We start from the raw sequence: 20,716 nt of genomic DNA, 5'->3' as shown, positions 1-20,716 counted from the left end.
AGCCCTGGGTACAGGCTAAATATAGACAGACACCTTTTTGCTCTTACTGCAACATCAAGTTTAACTGTTGTTCACCATTTCCTGTATCATTCTGCTGAAACTAATCATTGAACAAAATAACTACAGAAGTTGGCAAGGTCAAATGACGTGACTAACCTCATCCAGTGTACACAAATTGTAAGAACTGAAACTTGTCTACTGGCCACTAATGTTAAGCAGATGGGATCCAATCACTGCTGAGTTCTAAAAAAAAAAAAAAATCAGCAGTTTTTCTACACACTGAATTTAACTCTTATTTGCTTTTAAGAACAGGTAATGCTACTGCTTCTTAGCCCTGAAGCAGCAACAAGGAAATGAACAAAGCAGAAGCTTTGTTCCACTTCAACATTAACAAACAGAAGTGTGTTTTAAAAGAAGGGTGTGGGGCAGCAAGGGCAGGCTGCAGTGAGAGATATTAGAGCTATTTCAAGGTTGGTTAGGTGAAATACTGTGTCCCTCCAACTCTTTTAGAACAGGAGATACTGAATTTTGCAGAGCTAAAAACACAGAGCCTTTCTTGTGTTTTCCATAGAAAAGGAACCTGGAGTTTTATAGCAGTAATTTAAGGCTATTACATCCACTAGAACTTTGCTACAGAATTTTAAGTAATTCTAGATCTCAGACTTATAACTATAACTAAGCCAGTGTATAAAGATGATGATTTTGTATGATTTCAGTAGCATAAACTGGAGATTCCATTAAAATGTAGAAGTCCTAAACATTTCTATACACTTAAAGTTCAAAATAACAGACACATCAAAAAAAAAAATCTAGATATTGATCTTGTTAGCATTCTAACCTGCAAATACAAGAAAAGAGTGTTCACGAAATGAAGTATTTGCAGGATTAAGGTCCCTTTTCTAGGCAAATTCAGAAAAGCTAACTGTTTACACATGACAACAAACATTTCACTTTAAAGAAATAAGAAAAAATACATACCTTAATATATTTGCTATTAAATGCCCTTTCATTCCATATCTATGAAGAAAAAGTAAAAACTCATTAAAAAAATCAGTGTATGTCAATGATTAACAAAAGGTGTATTTAAGATTATACAATGCATTAATGAACTGCATAGTTTCACTTTGCTAGAGGAAAGTGCTCTGGTTGGTTTTGTTATCAGCTCTTCAGAGGAAAATTCTATATGAAAGCTCAAAATAGCTGCTTGCTTATCTACCTCTAAGGTCTCTTTTGCCGGAAAGAACTCTAGAACTGCTTGAGCTCTACAATGGTAGCAGTATCACACATGACATTCTCACCAATGGATCTACAGTTTGTTAGAAACCATTGAGAAACACATTGTGGCTTCAAGGTGTGGTCCTAATGAATGGGTCCTGTTGCCATACACTGATACAGGAGAGCTAGAATAAGTTACGTACCGAACAATTCAGGGGGTTATTCAATGACACAGAGTTCTTTCTCATTTACACAGGACTATATCCACACTTGAACATAAGAGAAGTCCAGCATAGTTTAAGTAAACAGACACAAAATTATCTCACTTCTATTGCTCTGGATTTTCCATCTTTTATGGAAAGAGCATTTAAGCTAAACACAGCTCAAAATCCAAAAGTAGGAATGCTGGTCTTCCTTTCTACCAAATACCCTGGCCAATAAAATGCATAAGTCAGAAACCTTCTTTCTTTCTTTTTTTCTAACCACAATATGAAACAGTAAAGGTGAAAGTATCCCCTTGCAGGTGTAGATTACCCAATCATGTACAAGCAGACAGTTTCTTGCAGGTGGGATATGTCGATTTGATTCTGATATTTCTATATCTTCTTTCTGTAAGGGCTAATATGTGACTTCAGAAATGAGCCAAAGGGCTCATTTCATCATAAAGCAAATAGTGATATATAACACGTTATAAACCAAAAGAGCAGTAAAGGTGAACAGTGTAGAATTGGAACAGCATTAAAATTGTTTTGACAGTTTCTGAGCCTTCACAGACCTGTCTGCTTTCCTATATTTCAGATTATATCCACAAAGAAATCAGACAATATGCAATGTCACCACATTCCCTGCAGAAGCAGAAATTCCATTTTCTTACAAGTGTAGAATTCAGAAGGCTAATCACTGAAGTAACAATACAGAAGCCAGACTTTACTCAAATGTGTAAAGCACAGAACTTACTCTCCACTCTAAGAGGATAGCAAAATTAGAAAAATTAACAGCAGTAGTTCTCCCTGTGTGTCGTGTGTCGTCATCCCCCCCCCCCATTGAATTGCTGAAGCATCACTGTGTTACCCAAAGTGCAAGACTGACACAGCTCATAAGTCAGCAACATCAAGGGGGATGCATTCCAGCGGAGACCTACATCAGATATACCTCCCCACGTGACAGCAGAAAGGTCAGGCTTCCTTTGAGCAATGGGAAGGATAGTTTCAGAAGCTTTGCTCTGGACTGCTGAAGTGATTTTCAGGTTTTCTGCAGTTAAACAACTGTCACGTCAAAACACTTAGAAGTCACAAATAAATGTTCCAGTAAGTACAAGACTGATTTTAGAGGCATCTTAGCCACACATTTTCTTAATCAGAAGAAAAAAAACAAACAAAACTTGAATCTCAGTCAAATAATGAACTTAAAAATTAATTTTTCCAGATTGTCTGCTTCTCTCAACTCCAAATCACGACATTTTTCTCAGACGTTCGTTCACTACTTCCATGTATTGCACTGTAACACAATACAGTAGTTACTGTAACTCATGCACCTTTACTACAAATAACGCAGGTAAAAAAATGGAAGACCTTGCATAGGATTTCCCTTCCACAAAGTGGCCATAGTTTATGCTACAAAGTCATGTCAGCTGACTTTCACAAACTCTGTCTTAACTCATGCTTTTTGTTACCTAGTAACTGCTGAAACTGAAGCAAGGCAGAAAATGACAAGCCCAAGGCTCAAACAGATTTCAGATTCTCAAATTCTCTGGTAACTTTCTTCTAGAATCGGGAAGGCAGGAGACTAGCCATTTTACATCAATTCTGCTTTAACTGCCGTTATGGCAGAAAGACTGTAGATTAACATAACTTCTGCCTTTCCCCTTGCAACAGAAAAAGTCAAAACTGTAATTACAAACCAAATTCTCTTCCCATCCCCTTCCTCCAGTAATCAACAAAGAGAGACAAGACAAAGAACTTGGGAGTGAAGATAGATAAATGTAAAGGAGATTTGCTTTACTGACCCCAATATAATCAATGTCCAAATCATGATACTGTTTAGCTCCTAATATCCAAGAAACAATATAGTAAGCAGTGACATCTGGATAGTCATAGGGCCAGTTTTCACCCTTCCCTATCCATGCTGGAAATGTCCAAGGTAATCCTGGAAAGAAAGAAGAAAAACAAATTAACAAGCTAAGTGGGTGGCCTATATTACTTAGTTTCAATAGCAAGGTGTAATTTGTTCTACCTAAAATGAAGGAGCAGATATGCACTTCAAGTTCACATAGTTCCAGTGAAGATAATGAAATGTAACTTATTTAACTGGAGAGTATGCTCTAATATAAATTGTGATCGAACATATAAATAGCTGCTTTTTTTTTTTAAGCTAGCAAACCTTCATTACTAGAGAACAACTGACTACATACAATCTTTCAATTTTGTGATATTAGCTCTAACAGGTTTAAAATTCCAAAGATTCTAGGATAAAAATTTACAAAGTTATAGACAACGGATCAATACTGAACATCTAAAAATTGTTAATCTCCTGAATATGAATTTCAGAAGTGATGATCTGATCATAATAAAGGAAGACAGACTAGGGTCATGAAATAGCATTTCTGAGTGAGTCTCAGCTGTTATTGCATCTTGTAGCAAATACGAACACAAACTAACCTAACCACGTCCTGCTAAGTTTTCAGCTGACTCTTATAAGACACCACAGGCTAATTCAAAGGCAAACCCTCCTTCCTTTGTTGAGAGCTTGATCTGAGGGAAGCGGGAGGTTATTACTAATCACAACTAGTCATAGATGGTAAGCTTACTGCTGTGCCTGTCTAACAGAACCTGACTAGCAAACCTTGCATCAAGTCATGCCTTGTTGCTGGATATGGCAAAGCCTGATCCCTGGAAGAAGGGGGATTAGATATGTTTTAATTGACAGACTTCTTACTTTACAAAATGTATTTCCCACAAACAAGGTGTTGCAATTAAAATCTAGGGTTCCACATTTGTACTGTCACAGCACACACACAACTCACAATCAAAACAGGGAGACAGGAAAGTCCTCTTACAACTCAACTACATACATAGGACAAATCAGATGATGAGAACCACTACAGTGGAGAGGGGGTGATGGGTTTGTAACAAGAACATAAAATTGAATTTAGTGTGTATAACATTTACAGATTCATACTTCCTGAAAGTTTATGTTATCCCTCCCAATTTTTTTTTTTACTCTCTCATTCAGAAATTCAGCTCTCATGATAAACCATTCATGTTCATTGCTGTGATACAGTCTAAGCATTAATGTTACTCGACACAAGCAAATGACAGAGTAATTTCTTACCCTATGCTACTTGTTACAGTAGGACAGGTAAGAATGTTGCACTACTGTAAAAAAGTAAAACACACTAAGTTTAAACGAAACATCAAGGAAAGCTTACCAAATAGTAAGAGATTCTACTTTGCTGCAACATCAAAACATCTGACCCTTACTAGCATATTAGTTTTAATGGGCAGATATGTAATTTAGTTAGGGGGAAAAGAAGCATTTAAATCCTAAAGGTTGAAGCAATTTACCAATCAGTTTAATTTGAGGGTTCCTCTTTTTAGCTTCTTTCATCAGCCACCATTCATAGCCTCGGAAGTAGTTCTCATCATTTTCATAGTGCATATGGGAGGGTTCAGTACCATCTAGGAAGGAAGAAGACAGGTAGCTCACAATTATCTTCTGTGTCATAAGCTGTTACTCATTATAAAGTTTTCTGTATTGCTCACTGCCACAGCATGCAAGCACATATCTCCAACATGGTTCACACATTCTTTGTTATGTATTTCAAAGCAAAAGTGGGAGGGAACAAGCAAGACTTCCCACTCTTCATTCTTAGCATACTAACTTATCACAAATTTATATTTTTTATTTTTAAGCGAATACTCCTGCTTCTAATAGTGATTAACTATTGGGCTTTTTATACCCATAGCTATGACAATACTAAATCTATAGTCATGATTATCTTGGCACCAACAACCACTAGGAAAATTACAGCATTAAAATCAGGAAGGGAAAAAACCCTTCACATTTGTAGAAGCACATTATATCTAAACCAAAAAGCAACAAAAGAAGGTTACAGTTTGTTTCTTCTGTGCAAGGCAAGTCCAGGAAGAGAAGAGAGAGGAATTGCCATGAAGTCTTTCAGTGACAGGGAAGAGACTTTTTTGCTTTTATAGTAAAAGATCTAGCGTATAGTGTTCCATGACTGCAGGAAGGATTTTTGGAATTGAAGGCTATGCACTGAATTCCCTCAGGCAAAGGCAAACCAGAAAGGTGCAAAAGAATCAATGTTGCATGGGAAGTGATTACACACAAAAGTCAATTAATAATTTGTGCACAAAATTGCAACAATTACTTATGCTAAACTATATGCCCAATTGTTCCAGAGAATTCTTCTGATGAGACTTTTTTTCCTCCAATGAAGCCTGCTGAAACAGCACATTTCATTACAGGAAATGGGAATGGTGTTTTTCACCTTACTAACACTTGACTGTTTGGAAGTTCTATTTGTCAGAGACCTAGGACAACAGTTAGATTCCAGACTTAGACTCCTGATCACACCTCTGAGGTTAGAATAAGAGCTGCAGTCTACTGTGTTAAGACATATGCATCTTATTGTTCTAAAATCTGGAAAGCCATCACACAAATATGTAACCTTCTCCGTCAGCAGCAAGAGTGTTTGAAAGCAAGGTCTGCACATGCATGAAGATGACTCCATTCTCCCCTAACTAGCAACTTATTGAGCAAATACTGAGCTCTTAAACCAAATATAATACTTTTCACCATGTTAATTTTTCTTAAGTAAACCAAAGAATGAAAAACAATACTAATTACATAAACACAAACTTTTAAAAATGCATATATAAATCCCACAAAGACAGATGCTATGCATTCACTTTATTAACAGTCTGCTTTAAGTCTATTCTTGACGTGGCCAAAATATACTCCTGGTGAAAAAAGAAAAGATACTAACTGTAGTCTAGTTACATTTCTCAGCTTCTGATCACAAGCAGTTACCAAACAGTTTCTCCTATATATAAATATAGTAGGCTTGGCAAATTACACCAAGACATTTTAATTTGCAATTGTGGCCAGGTGTCTACACTCAGCCTGTATCCGGGGCTAAACTACAGCAGTTGCTCTGTCACCCAGTGACCCCTCCCCAGCCAAGAAGGGGAATCTGGAAAAGGAGATCCGTTGGTTGAACTGAAAAAAGGTTTAATGAAACAGCCCTAATACCAACACAAAATACACAAAGTTATACTTAGCCTAGTGAATATATGGTGGCCACAATAAATGAGAGCAGTCTTCAGGAGCAGGGAGAAGCCAAAGCACGACAAGCAGCAGCAAGAAGAGGAAAACCACCCCCTCACCCCTCAGCAAACTTCCCCTTTTTATAATGAGGGTGATATTTATGGTATGGGATACACTTGTTAACCAACTTGGGTCAGCTGTCCCTCCTACCTTAAGCACCTGGCTGGCTTGAAACTGCTAAGACTGCATGATATGACTGAAACTGCATGATATGACTGACCTAAGATTCTCTTTCAGCAAATCCAGGACACCAGGTTAAAAAAAAATAAAAATAAATAGTGACTTTTGACCATCTGTCTGCGCATTTTCATGCTTTTAAGACGTAAGCTACATAGTCCTATAGAAGTTTTACAATTTGCATTGCACAACTGGTATTTGAGAAATGCTCTGCAATTCAGAAAGCTACTAGAGCTTTCTTAATCTTGGCATGGAAAAAAGAACTCATTTGCTCTAGAATGCAATCTATTAACCATATGATAGTGAGAACCATCTGCAGGACGTTAGTGTAAATTTCTCTTCTGCAAGTTAGCAGACATTGTTTATGCTTTTCTGCAATTTCGGTACAACTACAAAATGCATCTCCGTGTGACATGTGCAGGACATGTTACTTGGAGCATCACTGTAACATGAAGTTAAAACCTCCTCAAGCAAAATCCATACCTGTTGATTGTCCATCACCTCCAATCTCTACTTTGAGAATATGTAAAGAAGCACCAAAATTTGGCTAGAAAAAAGACAGACAGAAAAACAGAGAATCCTGGTGTTAACAAGAATACAATAAATAAGTGTACAATTTTGAGGATGTTAAAAATTCAGTATCTTTAAAGCACCCATTATATATGCAATGAGAGATAAAACAAAATTCTGCTTCAAAAGGAAACTGAGCAAGACAAACACAACACTTGTCTTCAGTTTCACTGACTTGCACCACTAATGACACTTCTCCCCAGCTGTGCAGATTTTAAATTGGTTATGCTCAAGAAAATACTGAAGCATTCTTAAAGTAGAACATGGGCTATATTAGGAATACAACAGTATTTTTAATGTTACTAGAAGTTAAGGGTTTTTTTCTTCTAAAATCAAATTATTGAAGTTAATATTTCTGTAAATAATTTATTCTTTGGTGTAGAGGGTTACACTGCTTATCTGAAAGAGCATACATATGGCTCAGAAATAATCTGCTAACTACAGGCAGAAAGGCAAGAGGAAAAAAAAACCACTATCCTGGAAAACAAGCGGCCACCTAGTCCACTATCTCCTTCCCCTGGCACCTGACTGGCAGAGCAGAATATAAAATTCAAGTTCATACTGATGACCCTACTCTTAGCCATTAGTGGCTTAAGAGTTGCTCAAGCCAGAAGTTACAACTAATCATTATTTTAATAACCACTAATGAGCTGGCCTCCTGCATGGAATTGCTCAAGTATAATTTTGGCAGGAAAAAAAAAAAGTTTTAAGATGTGAGAATGCAGTTTGATTTAAAAACATGTGCTGCGTAGACAATAGCTTGCTTGTCTTACAAGTTTGGGATTTTTTTGGATTTGTTTTTAAATAAGAAGAAAATATTCCCAATTTACCAATTCTCTTCCTGACATTTCTGATTTTAAACTTGTAACAAATTTGCTCTCCCATCCCCATCATGAAAGTTGACTGACATTAAAAGATAAGGAGAATGAGGCAAGGTATATCCCTCCCAAGTATCTCATGACAGCTTAAGAGGTTTTGGTGAAAGAACATGTCAAAAATTCTTTGGAAAATCACGATGTCTCAGCTAGATTTTCTTTTACCACATGCCTATTGACTCCTTCAGAAAACTCATAGTTGTAACACACGGCTTTGGTCTCCAAAAAACATAGGTTTTGATCCTCCAGGCACATGCCTTACTCTATGCTTTAAAACCAGTTCTTTAAACTACGCAGTAAATAATTCCCCTCCAGCCATCTGGATTACACTGCTTGAAAGCAAGGTAACATCCTCTTCCAGCAGAGTAATTTACAGTGCCAAAAGCAAAACGAGTTATTACTGTCCAGTGCAATAATCTTACCGTATATTAAGTTGTGTAATTCCACAGGTTACACTTGCTAACTAAAGCAGCTTACAAACCACTAATGTTCACACACCTTCTAGAGTAACTGTGCATCCTTGAGACTAGTATAAATACATGCTACTGAAATGATGCAGTCTGCACAATCATTTTCAAATTATCTGAATCCATCTGTACTTCAAAAAAAAAAAAATCAAAACTGTCTCAGAGACCCACTTCCTGCAATCCCTATGAACAGCCAAACCCCTAATTTTAGTCACAAAACCAATTTAATCTTCATTAAGCCCACATGGATGATCAAAATACGTTGAAAAAATACTGTGAAAACAAAAGGAATTCTCATAATAATTTGAAGAAAAAGGCTCCTGAACAATATGCTGGTTGTCAAAAACAACAGCTAAAACTTAAGGTTCTGACAAAAATCAACGCTAAAATAGATGCTTTACAAAATGGGGTTTTATCTGATTTCAAGTAGTAATGAACACACTAGAGAAATTCCAACATCACACAACCAGAAATTCTGTATGAAATTAGCCATTAGTGCAGCAGTAAAACCAACTCTACCTTGAACAGATAATCCAAAATCTGGGAACGGTAAGGTTCTTCGTAGTTCACCAGGAGTCTAGATGTGGCCTAAAATGGAAAGAAACCAGGAAAATACTAAAACCTAATTTTCAAACATGCAAGTGTATCCCAGTTTGTCAGTCGAGGATTTTAACACAGCTAACAAACCTACAAAAATAATTATAGCAACAGGAACTCATCTAAGCCCCTACAAAAACTCTTTTCTAACCCTTCAACCATGCATTTCTGGTTTCATAGATTGCAATTGCTTTGTACTCCAGTTACCTGCAATTTACTGTAAAGAGAGTCCAAAGAACCGAGAAACAAACAGATCTCATAGATCACAAGCAAAACACAGATCCCTCCCAGCACCATTTCTCCTGCTCTACTTGAATCTCACTGCTTTGGCTCACCGTATACCACTAAAGGCAACGGGAGCTCACAAAGCACATAGGCAGGAAGGCAAGGAAAGCAACTCAGCAGGTCCAAGAGTGGGTAAGAATTCACAGGATCTCATGGCTCTACTCGCTAGACCACAGGGAAGTGTACGACTGGTTGTCGGCTCCTTCAGCATCTTAAAATTCATACAGAGAAGTAGCTAGGAAGACCCTCTAAAGAAAAATCCCACCCTGGTTAGCTCCCCTCCAACAGCACTGAGGATGAGGCTGGCCCTCGGCACCCCGAGTAGCCTGAGGAGAAAGGGCCACTGCACAGCTGGCCAGAGGAGCAGCCCGAAGCAGGGCCTGGCTCCCGCTCTCCTCGCAGCCAGGACCACTGCTCGCAGAGCCCCTCAGGGCCTCCAGGACTCCCCCTCAGAGCCCCACTCACGTCCCCCACCACCCCCTCCGCCCTCAGAGTTCCCCTCAGAGTTCTCCTCTCCCCCAGCCCTCACGGCTCCCCTCAGAGACGCCCCCCGGCCCAGGCCCCCACAGAAGCCACCAAACACTCGCGCTGATGGAATCCCCCGCCCGAGTGTCCGTTGCAACCGCCGCCCCGAGGAGGGCATTAGCACCACAGCACCAGAGGAACCTCCCCACGGCCACCGGCGCCGCTCACCCCGCCGCCGCTGACAGCCCCGACACCGTCGAACTGCCTGCCCAGCCCGTCGGCGTCGTCCAGCACGTAAGTGGCCGTCCAGAGGGCAGCGGCACCGACCCCGGGGGGCCTCGGGCCCCAGCTGCAGCCAAGCAGGAGCCAGCCCCAAAGCAGAGCCGCGCAGCCCATCCCACCCGCTCCGCTCCACGCCGCGCCGCTCCGCCGACAGCGTCCGAGCGCGGCCCTGCGTCCCCACAGCAACTCGCCACGACCCGGCTCCGCGTGTCACGTGACCGCGCAACCTGGCAATCACCTGGGGGGCGGGGCGTGAGCGCCCTTCGCCGCCATTTTGCTAAAGGGAAAGGAGAAGGGAAGGCTTTCCGCCCTTACGGGCAACCCCCACCCGGGTTGAAGTTAGTGGTTGCCATTTTGAGAAAGGGCGAGGTAAGCTTCGGCTGGTGGGAAGCGCACCGCCATGCTAGTATTGGGCACTGAATAGCGAGTGAAGCTATTATGGAGCCATCTTGGGAGTGGGAAAGCTGACTAGCTATGAGGCGAGGCCGGGTGTGGGCGTCATGGCTGGACAGGGATGCTCTGGGAACACACAGGGAAACTGAGTTTAGTGCAGCGTGAGCAGCCATGTTGCGAGAGGGACAGCAAGCTGGCCTTTCTTTCGGGGCCTCTGGCAATTCATGGCAGTTTTCCTGGGAGAGGAATGGTGTTTCCCAGCGAATCTCTCATTTCCAGGCCCTCTCCAGCACCAGCAGCCAGTTCCCCTGGTTTTGCTCCGCTCCCAGGCTGCCACCAAATCCCTCAATAAAGTAGACAAAAATCGGCAACTTTGAAGCAGAAAACCCCAGCGCGCTCGGAGAAAGGCCTTTGATCGCTTTCACAGCAGCACGCAGGGAGTGGCCCTGGGGCACAGGGCCAGGCCCAGAGAGGCTCTGCCCTGGAGAAGGGTGCTGGCAGCCTCGCAGGCTGCCCCAGGAATCCCAGTTGGCCCCAGTTAGACCCGCAGCTGCATCAGCAGGGCTCCAGAGAGGGATCCTGAAAGCGGGTTTTGACTTGCGTCATTAGTGGGGCCGGACAAGCCCTGCTGTCGTACAGCCTTCATGGGGCATGCTGCAGGGCAGCTGCATAAAAATGGGACCAGCTGGAGTGGGGCTGTGCCACGTGTCAAAACAGTTTCTGTGAGGGTAGCCTGGGTGTTCCCTCAGACTCCAGCTCGTGAAAGCATTCAGCTTTGCAGAAAAGTAATGAGGAGATTGTTCATCAGCTTGATTATCTTGTAAAAATCCTTGAAGGGGATCTGCCTGTCTGCTGACCTCAGTGTTTCACAGAGGCGGTGCTCCACGTGCTTACCAGAGGATTGAGGCAGCAGGGCATGCAGTGGCTGACATCATGTGGGCAGTGTGTTAGAGCTGTGGAAAAGCCCAGGTTTTATTGGTTTCTGTCCATAAAGAATGCTGTTACTGAAGCCACTGCCTCTCTTGTCTGTGTCATTGAGGGATCTAATGTCTCAGTGATGACACTACCTGGCTGACGTTTCCTGTTTATTTCTTTTTTAATAACAATACCAAACACTCACAAAACATTTTGCACTTTACAGCAATATCGGGCATTAACTAATGAACCTGCTCACACCCAAATGGGCTATACGATGTCACTATTACATACAGAAGGACAGAGTGGCTTCCTCAAGGCTACAGTGAGTCAGTGGCAGAGGTAGAATTACGCTTATGGTCCTAATTCACATTTGTTCCGGCAGACTGTACAGCTTTGCACACCTGGAAGGTTTGCAAAACCATCATGAGTTATTAATTGGTCAATGTTGATAATTTCTTTTGTAATTTAATGCATCAGTTTATTCTAGGTAGAAGGTTCAGCTGTGGAATTCAGTCCCTTATTCACTCACAGAAACGTAAAAGTGTCAGCTTTCAAAACTCATATTTCCATCCTATGATATGCAGAGTGTCTTCTCTTTTTAGTTGGCATAGAAGAAACACTCTTCGAATCTGTTTTGGTGGAAAGAAGAGGATATTTTGGTGGAAATCTGAGGACTTATATTCTTCATTAGGAATCTTGACCTTGCTTTTTACCTGTTTCTTTCTTTACACTTTGTCCATGACCCAAGAACATATGATCTGGACCCTTTGTAAGCCCAAATATAACCAATAATATTATTAATAAGGACTTATTCATTGCTTCTTTTGTACATAAGATAATTTTCCACTGTTACTGCTTTTATATTTCAGTTGTTCTTTCTTTATAGTACTTCAACCTCATCCAACCCAAAGAACACTTGTTGTTCTTAAATGACTTATTTGAGATACCATGTATGTCCAGATCTCCAAAAAAAACCCTGGAAAACTGTGCTGCTTGCATCAGAAATTAAATTGTTCCATGTGAACACAGTCAGGAGTTGGTTTTTTGCATATAGCTTTACTTCCAAAATGTATAAAATGCATCATCTCCCCTCTTGCTTCCTTTGGTCTTTCAGTCCTACTACCAATTGTTTCAGTGAAGAACTGTAGAAATGTATCGTCAACTATGTTTCTCTATTCCTAATAATTATAAGAACTGCTTTTTCTTCATTGAAGTATAGGAACCCTCAACAAAACAGCAGAACCAGCTCACCAGACACTGTTCTCAGTAGGTACCATGTGAGGAAAAGGCAGGTGAAAAGTGATAAAATGTATCTTTGTCTAATGACTTTTCTCTCAGTGAAAATAAAGGTTTGTCTGAAATTGATCTTAGAAAGTAATCTAACCAAGTGGCTGGAAAGCCTCCCTTTCACAAAACTGGAGGGGGCTATGATACAAGTTCAGGAAAGACCACAGGTCTAGAATGATTTGATAATTTAGGCTTCATACAACAGGCACGTTGGTAGAAGAACTGTGGATGAAAAAGTCATGCTCTGGCTGCAAAAAAAAAAAAAAAAAGAAGGAACCAAATCTCTGCATCCAGAGGTTAAATATTACAGAGCTGCCTGATACTGTTCTCAAGGAAGTCAGTAAGTCCTGTTTTAGAGCTTTTATATTGCTAATCTGTTTCATTTCTCCTTAGCATCTGAATCATCAAACAGGGCAGTTTTTGTTTTACCCAATAGATGTACATTGAAAGTGAGATTGTACCCGGTTTCTTAGAAGCAAATTGAATCATTCCAAACAGAATTTAAGAAAAAAATCAGAGTGTACAGTAAATTATTCTGATTGAAGAGGGAAAAGAGAAATTATGCTCATGTAACAATTTTCCACCTAGATGAATTATCTGTTAAAAGGATCACTCTTGTGAAAGCCATGTCCAACCTCAGATTCAGTTTATATAAAAACATATAAATATGCAGCCTATTGCAGTGCATAAAATTCTGTTATCCTTTGTTAACGAGAACTGATCACGAACTTCCTCCTATCAGTCGGCAGATGGAAAAAAAAAACAGTAATACAAATTCTGAAAGTAAGTAATTCTTTTTGCACAAACTCCTGAGGTCATTGTGATATTTTTTTATGGACACTTTTTATCTGGGTTTGTGTTTGATTCTGTAATAAATCTGTTGGGAAAGGCAAGTGACAAGCCCTTCAGTCAAAAAAAGACCCTATGTTTTGAACAGGTACAAGTAAACACAAATAAATACATATACACTCCACAGTATTTTATTTCTGTGGAGTGGTTTCTCTGCATAATGTCCTAGATAAGAGGTTTGTGATATTCTCCACTCATGTAATTAGGCAGTATTTTCAGTAAAACTTTTATAAAGTTACTAAAAGTAGACTTACCTAGGCTGGTAGCATCCTTTGTGCATACTTCTACGTAATTATGTTGCTTTCTTTCCCATGGATAAGTTCAGATTAACAAGGTGTTAAAAAAAAAAAAAAAAAGGCAGCAAAAAAAAATTAAAAGATATATGAGCTGTTTCCTCATTGGTGTATCCAAGAGCAGTTTCCTGTCTGTTGCTTTGTCTGATGAAGCAGTTTTTATTCTCAGAAGCAGACGCGGGTTACACTGCTGGTGGTATCGCAGTGAAACTGCTACACGGGGACACATGGCTGCCTAGGTAAGTGTTCAAAATCCGAGAGGTCAGATACACAACTTACATTCTGGTGCAGATTTCAACCTGGCTCTCCCTTAATGTGATGCTGACATCGTACAACAAAAAAAGGGACACAAAAGCAGCTGGAAAAGATTGCTTTGGGAGAGAGTATTTCCCTCCCAGCACAAGTGAAACATGAGACAAGAGGGCAAATAACTTCAAAAGACTGAATTAGGAAAGACATGCCAGCTTGATTCATTATTCTAATGGTATTGCCATGGTCAAAATACCTCTTGCTTAGGAGAGGGGGGAAGGATGGAGAAGAACAGTATTCGGGGGTGAATTTTCGGGGTTCTGAGCTGTCCTGTTTTCACTGCAAAAAATGCCTCAGGCCTCGCAGGGGGTTCCAGTAGCTCTTCTATTACTGTTCTTTAATATTTTATAGCACTAACAAGGTACTTAGCACTATTTATATAAATATACACAATGCTTAAAACTTAGCAGAAAAATAAGCTGCGCTAGAAGTAGCTTCTTAGAATACCAAGTATCATGTACATGAAAATATTTTGTACAGCATCTTTCTGTATGCATAGAGGAAAACATGATGCACAGAAAAATCTAGTGAAATAATAATTGCCTGCATGGCCTACATCCTAAAAACCATAGCTCTTTTTTCCATTTACTCGTGTTAACAGAATTTTTATGCTCTATAAAACAGTCTGTAAAACGTATCTCAAAGTTAAAAAAACTGAGCTCTTTTAGACCTGTTTGAGTCTCTACAGAATCTCATGGAGACCTGTGAGTGCAATTTAGTGCTGCATGAGGAAAAATGCTGTTCAATTTAAGCAAAAATGTCCATTTACTGAAAACCATATTTCAACTTTCCTAAACTGTGAAGTTTTTCAGAATTAAGTTTTGAGATCTGCTTATTAGGAAAAAAGATCCAGCTATGGAAGGTCCTTGTACTTGAGCAAATCAGCTTGGCACCATAACTTCTTTTGAGGACACAAAGCAATCTACTGTGTTGAAATTGCTTTGAGAGAAAAAAGAAATTAAGATAACCATCTGTCTTTCCATCTTATGGCTGATAAACAATAGCACCAGTACAGCAGCTACGGCAGTAGCTCTCACAACATTCTTTTCTTCCCCTGAAACTTAACTAAAAAGCCACGTACTTGCAAAAGCGTACCACATTATAATGAATATTACTTACAGCTACTTGCCCTTTTATGAACTTGAATTTGAAATAAAGGGTAAAATGTATCAGTTGCAGATGTTTCCAAAATTAAACTGGTGTTTATTAGCTAATGGAAGTTTATTTTTTTTAATTATTAACTAAACTTTTCTGTTAATAATGCAAAATCCTTACAGTCTTCTTCATCTTTCCCAATTTCCCAAACTATAGTAGAATCCATTTATCTGAAAAATAAAAAAGACTCTTCCATTCTTCCCTTAGAAAGTTGTTTATGGATAACGGTATGGAATATCATTTTGTATTTGTGCTTATAAAAGTATAACTTTCTACTTACTTTGTTACTTTCAAAATGTTGTAAATGGAGAGACTGCATAAAGTGCTCTGAATCTGAAAAATGTAGGAATGCATCAGTACGAAAACAGTATGCAATGAGTACTTTTCTCCAGCAGCTTTCACAAGGTTCCTTTATGGCCTTGTTTGCATATGTTACTTGAAGTGTAGTATTTGCTAGTCCTTTTCTCTAAATTTTATGTCTGACTGACTTTTTTCAAGTTCTTGTGCAACAGCTTTTCTGTGGCAAAACGACAAAGAGACAGGAACAATGATAACCATTGAATAATGTGCCTAAAGAAGAAAATACTGTTGAGATTTTTTTTTGCATTTGAAACACATCTGATACCAAAACAAGTCTATAAAATAAGTCACAAGTCTACAGAATTAGTCACGGTGGGTTTGGACCCTGAAAGTCAAACCATTAGACTATATCGTTAAACAGACATTCCTCAATAGTTTTTTAGAAAAAAAAAAAAAACAATCAGTGGAAGAAATTATCAAACATTGTGTTTTAGGATAGCTGTAAGCCAATATCTCCTGGGAGAAAACAGCAGGTACACACAGTAGCTGAGGGAAAAGCTGGGAAGGCTTCAGATCATGCATTCAGGTAAGACAAATCATTTTGCATTACATAGTCCTAACTATGAGAAAAATCCTCTAACTGAGGAAGTATGATATGGACGACTTCCCCTGAGATAAGGCCCCAGGTAACTGTAATAGAATGCGCTGTAATCAGGGCAAAACAGTGCTTTCTGCTTTTAAGTTTCTGTGCAAGAAACTGCAGCGTGCATTGTGGTACACTTCATTTGCTGGCTCTTTGACACACTTCAGTATAGGTCATCAATACATGCCAGAATGACACACTTCTTGTTATTGTTCTCACTGAAAGCATGTCCTTGTTTAAGTAGCATCTATGTGTCAGCGAAGCTGGGACATGGGTTACCTGAGGAATTTTAGAAACCCTCCAGGGCTTTGTTCATAGAAACTGTTGATGATACTGGTTAAAAATAAAAGAAAACCATGGGGTACAGTGACCTGTGAACATGAAGGACAGAAAAAAATTGCTGAGGTGGCAGATTTCATATGGTCTCAACTCTCTTCTTTGAATCCCATCTTCAGTGTCCCAGCCTGCCAATAGCCAGTTAGATCTTAAGATGTTAGTTCCTTAAGGCAGATGGCAGAAGAGCAAAGCCAGGTCTTGCCCTAAAGAACATACATTTTATTCAAACAAGTGCAATATAAGGACAAGTGTTTTATCTTATGATCGGTGAGATTAACAGAGCAAAACTTTTAGAAACAACAAGCTAAAAAGAGAAAGCTGAAGAAAAGAAGGTGGGTGATATGAAGAAATTGGCATGTTGGTCTGTGAGTAGATATGACAGAGCTGATAAAGGTAACTGTGAGAGGAGCTGTTGTGAGTAACGTGGAGGCAAGTCAGGAGCTTGTAAGGACGATGAGTCTGTAATGTAGCAAGTCAACTAACAATGGAGAAAGAGTTTGTGGGGGAGGGAGAAGGAATTCCAGTTTGACAGTCACACTACTAGTAAACACTGCCTCGTACACTTGCTGCATTACACACATACTTCTGAAAGGGCCTGTTTCCCAGTTAGACGTGAAGAGACCTGTCATAGGAAAAGAGATGCTAAAATGTGATTATAGAGGAAGAGACAGGTATTTTATCTTTTACTCATCTGGTCGGTCTGCATATGCTTGCTTTGCTTTTGGTAAGAAGTGGGTCAGCAAAACCCCAGAGCTAGCTTTTTAATTCGTGATACTTACCTATACTGGTAAGCTTACGATGCCCTATTTACTGTGTGGTTTTATTAAACCACACTGAAAAGCAGACATCTTATGTTTGCCTTAGCTATAGACACTGTTTTTTTTTTTAACTAGCCCTCATGTAAATAAAGCTTCTCAGTGGGCCAAATTGGCAAGTCCTTCTCAAGAATTTTCCTTGTCTTTCAAGCCTGTGAATGAATTTAGCTCTGACTGTAAGAAGTTAGCCAACTTGATCAAATAAAGCAGTGGCTGGTAAAATCAAATATGTGCTTTCTGACTAGAATTTTCATTGCTCCTTTTTTTCTGAATATGCATGAAAGTTGGGTGTTTTTATGGAAGAGATCCATATAATAACCTCTCAACAGAGAAATAAACCTACTTGGGTTTCTCTGATAAACCCACAAACCTACGCACACACATCAAACTCACAAAAGGCAGAATTAATTTGCCTGCCACATGAGAACCCAAGTTGTCCTCAGTTTGAGCTGTTTTCTATGTGGGAACAGTTGTAGACAGTACTGCCTTGCAGCCTGCTTGTTCTACAACCTCTTCATCTCCTCTGCTGGCAACCTAAGCTCAAACCACAGATGAGTTATCACAGGCATTCTCTGAAGCAACTAGTATATTTGGCAGTAGAACTGGACCACAACAAATATTCCCTTTTCTCGTATTTCCTGAACTTAATTAGATCTTTGGAGAAGAGAATTACTCAGTGCTAGAGCTATGATAAAATCAGTGAGTACCAGCTGTCTCATAGCTGTGGTTGTACACCCTTACTTACTTAAAGGTCAGCTCTTCTAAGTGCTTCTATGGCTCACACATGCACTTCCTCGAGTCCCACTGCTTTAGTCAGGGCTGCCGTTTTACTGGTATTTTTCTGTTGAAGCTCTTGACACCCACAGCCCTGGTACTGCCTAAGATAAGCTTAGTTACTAAGGATTTTATAAACTCATGCATGGCAACTGCAGTTCTTAGAGGAAAGAAGTATAAATAAAAAATTGCACTATGTCTCCACCTCACGTGAGTCTAAGGGACATCCTGGCAGATTCTCCTGTGCATGCAGGAACCCAGCGGCCTGCCAAGTTTCACATAAGTGTTCCTGGCACATGCAGCGAGCTTTGCTGGAATAGCACAGTTGATGTCAGGTTCTTGGGGGATCGCATACAAAGAGGGGAGGGGAAGCGGGGAAGTGTGAGGATGCAACAAGAGAGTGATTGGCAATAGGGGGACATTCTAGCCACACATTCTCCTCTTCTGAGCAGATCCCAACATCTAGCGGTACCTGAATCCCTGTGTTTCTGTCCTTGTCTCTCCATTGACTTAGAGGGGAGGAGGTCATTTGGGATAAGAAATCTGCCATATTAGTATGGCCAAAACCCTATTCAGCTCTCCAGAATAATAGAAAGTGCACTTCTGTTATTTGTGGTGTACTTTCTGATCTCCATTGACTCTCCCACAAGAGAGACCTGGGATTGCAGGAATCTGGACCCTGCCTCTCTGAAAGTGTCTTAACTACTCATCCTGCTTCTGCTGTAGATGCTTGCATCTAACTGACCTTGATCACCTTAGACATTTGGGTTCCTCTTCCTGCGAACTCCAGGAGTGATCAAAACCTTTGATCTCCTTCAAACACAGTTTCTTTCTTCTAAAAAAAGACACTCACACAGAAGCCCATAAAAAAAAATTACAAAAAAAAAAAATATTATATCTGACATTTTTCCTTTTGGTAACAGAAGGCTGGAATCTTACCAACCAGGTCCTGAAGAACTAACAGATGACCACCCATCAGACTACAGAGGGATTTTTATTGCATCTAGGCTGGAATTAGCCGAGAGATACTACTCAGGGTAGACAATGAACAACACTGCTAAGTGCCATGATGATCACACCCTGGATAAATACTTGTTCCCGTTCGTGTACAGCATTGTGATGATGATCAGTATTCCCATCAACTGCATATCCCTCTGTGCATCTTACATTCAGGTGAGGAAGAAGAATGAGTTAGCAGTCTACATCTTCAGCCTATCGCTGGCTGACATTTTGTACTCTTTGATTCTGCCTCTGTGGATTGATTATGCCTGGAACGGAGATAACTGGAGGCTCTCTGCCTTGCTTTGTCAGATTTCTGCCTTCCTTACATATATGAATTTCTACACCAGCACTGCGTTCCTTGCTTGCATCTCTGTTGACAGGTACCTGGCATTAGTTCACCCCTTGAAGCTCCAGCACTTGCGCACAAGAAGATTTTCATTGATTGTCAGCATAATTGTTTGGCTTCTGGAAAGCATCTTGAATTCAGTCATATTGGTGAACAAAGAAGTGTTCAGTGATCCTTGCAATTTCACTAATCATACATTATGTTATGATAAATACCCCCTGGAATGGTGGCAGTCACGGATAAATTTATTCCGGATATGCTCAGGGTACCTGGTCCCTTTGATCATCATTGTGTTTTGCTACCATAAAATCTATCAAGTAGTGAGATGTAATCAAGCCACAGTAGATGAAGAAAAGAAAAAAGTGAGGAAACTTATTTTGAATATCACAGTTACTTTCATTGTTTGCTTCACTCCTTATCACATTATATTGCTTATTCGCAGCGTCAAAGAACCTTACACCACTGACCCAGAGGTTTTGCAGTTGATGTATAAGGTTTTCAGAATCACACAGGCCTTAACAAGTTTGAATTGCATTGCCGATCCCATTCTTTACTGCTTTGTGAGTGAAACTGCACGAACAGACATATTGAATTTGTTCAGGTGTTGCTTGTGCCTACAAAAACATGAGGGAGACCAAGCGAAAGATCATGCTCTGTGCAGTTCTGCTACAAAAAGCAGTGCGCTGGTCACCTACAGAGCTTCCTGTGAAAAATGCCTGAGTGAGCACATTGAAAATAAAACTGGATAACCTAAAGGGGAAAGAAAGACAAATTCTTCCCCAGCCTATACTTAGGAAATACCCCAAAAGTCACAGATACTAATCTAAGTGAAACAAGTAGCTGGAGCTATTAAGAACTTGTTACAGGATCAATGAAGTCAATGGAGCACCATTCAAATCAGGCATGATTTAAACATATTTTTAAGTCAGCCTGGTACATAAATCAATGCCAACAAACAAATGCACAGTCAAGAAAGATGACCATGACATGCTGACAAAATTACTGAGGATCCCC

The 20,716-nt window shown here is 40.0% G+C and overlaps 2 protein-coding genes across 2 annotated transcripts in view; one reads left to right on the top strand and one right to left on the bottom strand.

Annotated features, from left to right (window-relative positions):
* The window catches only part of GALC (galactosylceramidase), a 41,872-nt gene extending 31,476 nt beyond the window's left edge, over positions 1-10,396 (bottom strand). Inside the window, exons 1-6 of the mRNA XM_086462202.1 lie at positions 10,229-10,396; positions 9,173-9,241; positions 7,225-7,288; positions 4,779-4,892; positions 3,221-3,360; positions 979-1,017 (exon numbers count right to left, since the gene is read on the bottom strand). Coding sequence (XP_086318328.1) covers positions 979-1,017; positions 3,221-3,360; positions 4,779-4,892; positions 7,225-7,288; positions 9,173-9,241; positions 10,229-10,396 — 594 coding nt within the window. The remainder of the gene's footprint in view (positions 1-978; positions 1,018-3,220; positions 3,361-4,778; positions 4,893-7,224; positions 7,289-9,172; positions 9,242-10,228) is intronic.
* Positions 10,397-19,398: 9,002 nt separating this feature from the next.
* On the top strand, positions 19,399-20,451 carry GPR65 (G protein-coupled receptor 65). Its single transcript, XM_009960822.2, has one exon. The coding sequence runs from the start codon at positions 19,399-19,401 to the stop codon at positions 20,449-20,451; it is 1,053 nt and encodes a 350-aa protein (XP_009959124.1).
* Positions 20,452-20,716: the final 265 nt, after the last annotated feature.

The sequence above is a fragment of the Leptosomus discolor genome, chromosome 3 (assembly GCF_034619465.1).
Source record: "Leptosomus discolor isolate bLepDis1 chromosome 3, bLepDis1.hap2, whole genome shotgun sequence".
Taxonomy (NCBI): Eukaryota; Metazoa; Chordata; class Aves; order Leptosomiformes; family Leptosomidae; genus Leptosomus; species Leptosomus discolor.
The sequence above is the reverse complement of the archived record's forward strand: the minus strand, read 5'-3'. Positions and strand labels throughout refer to the sequence as shown.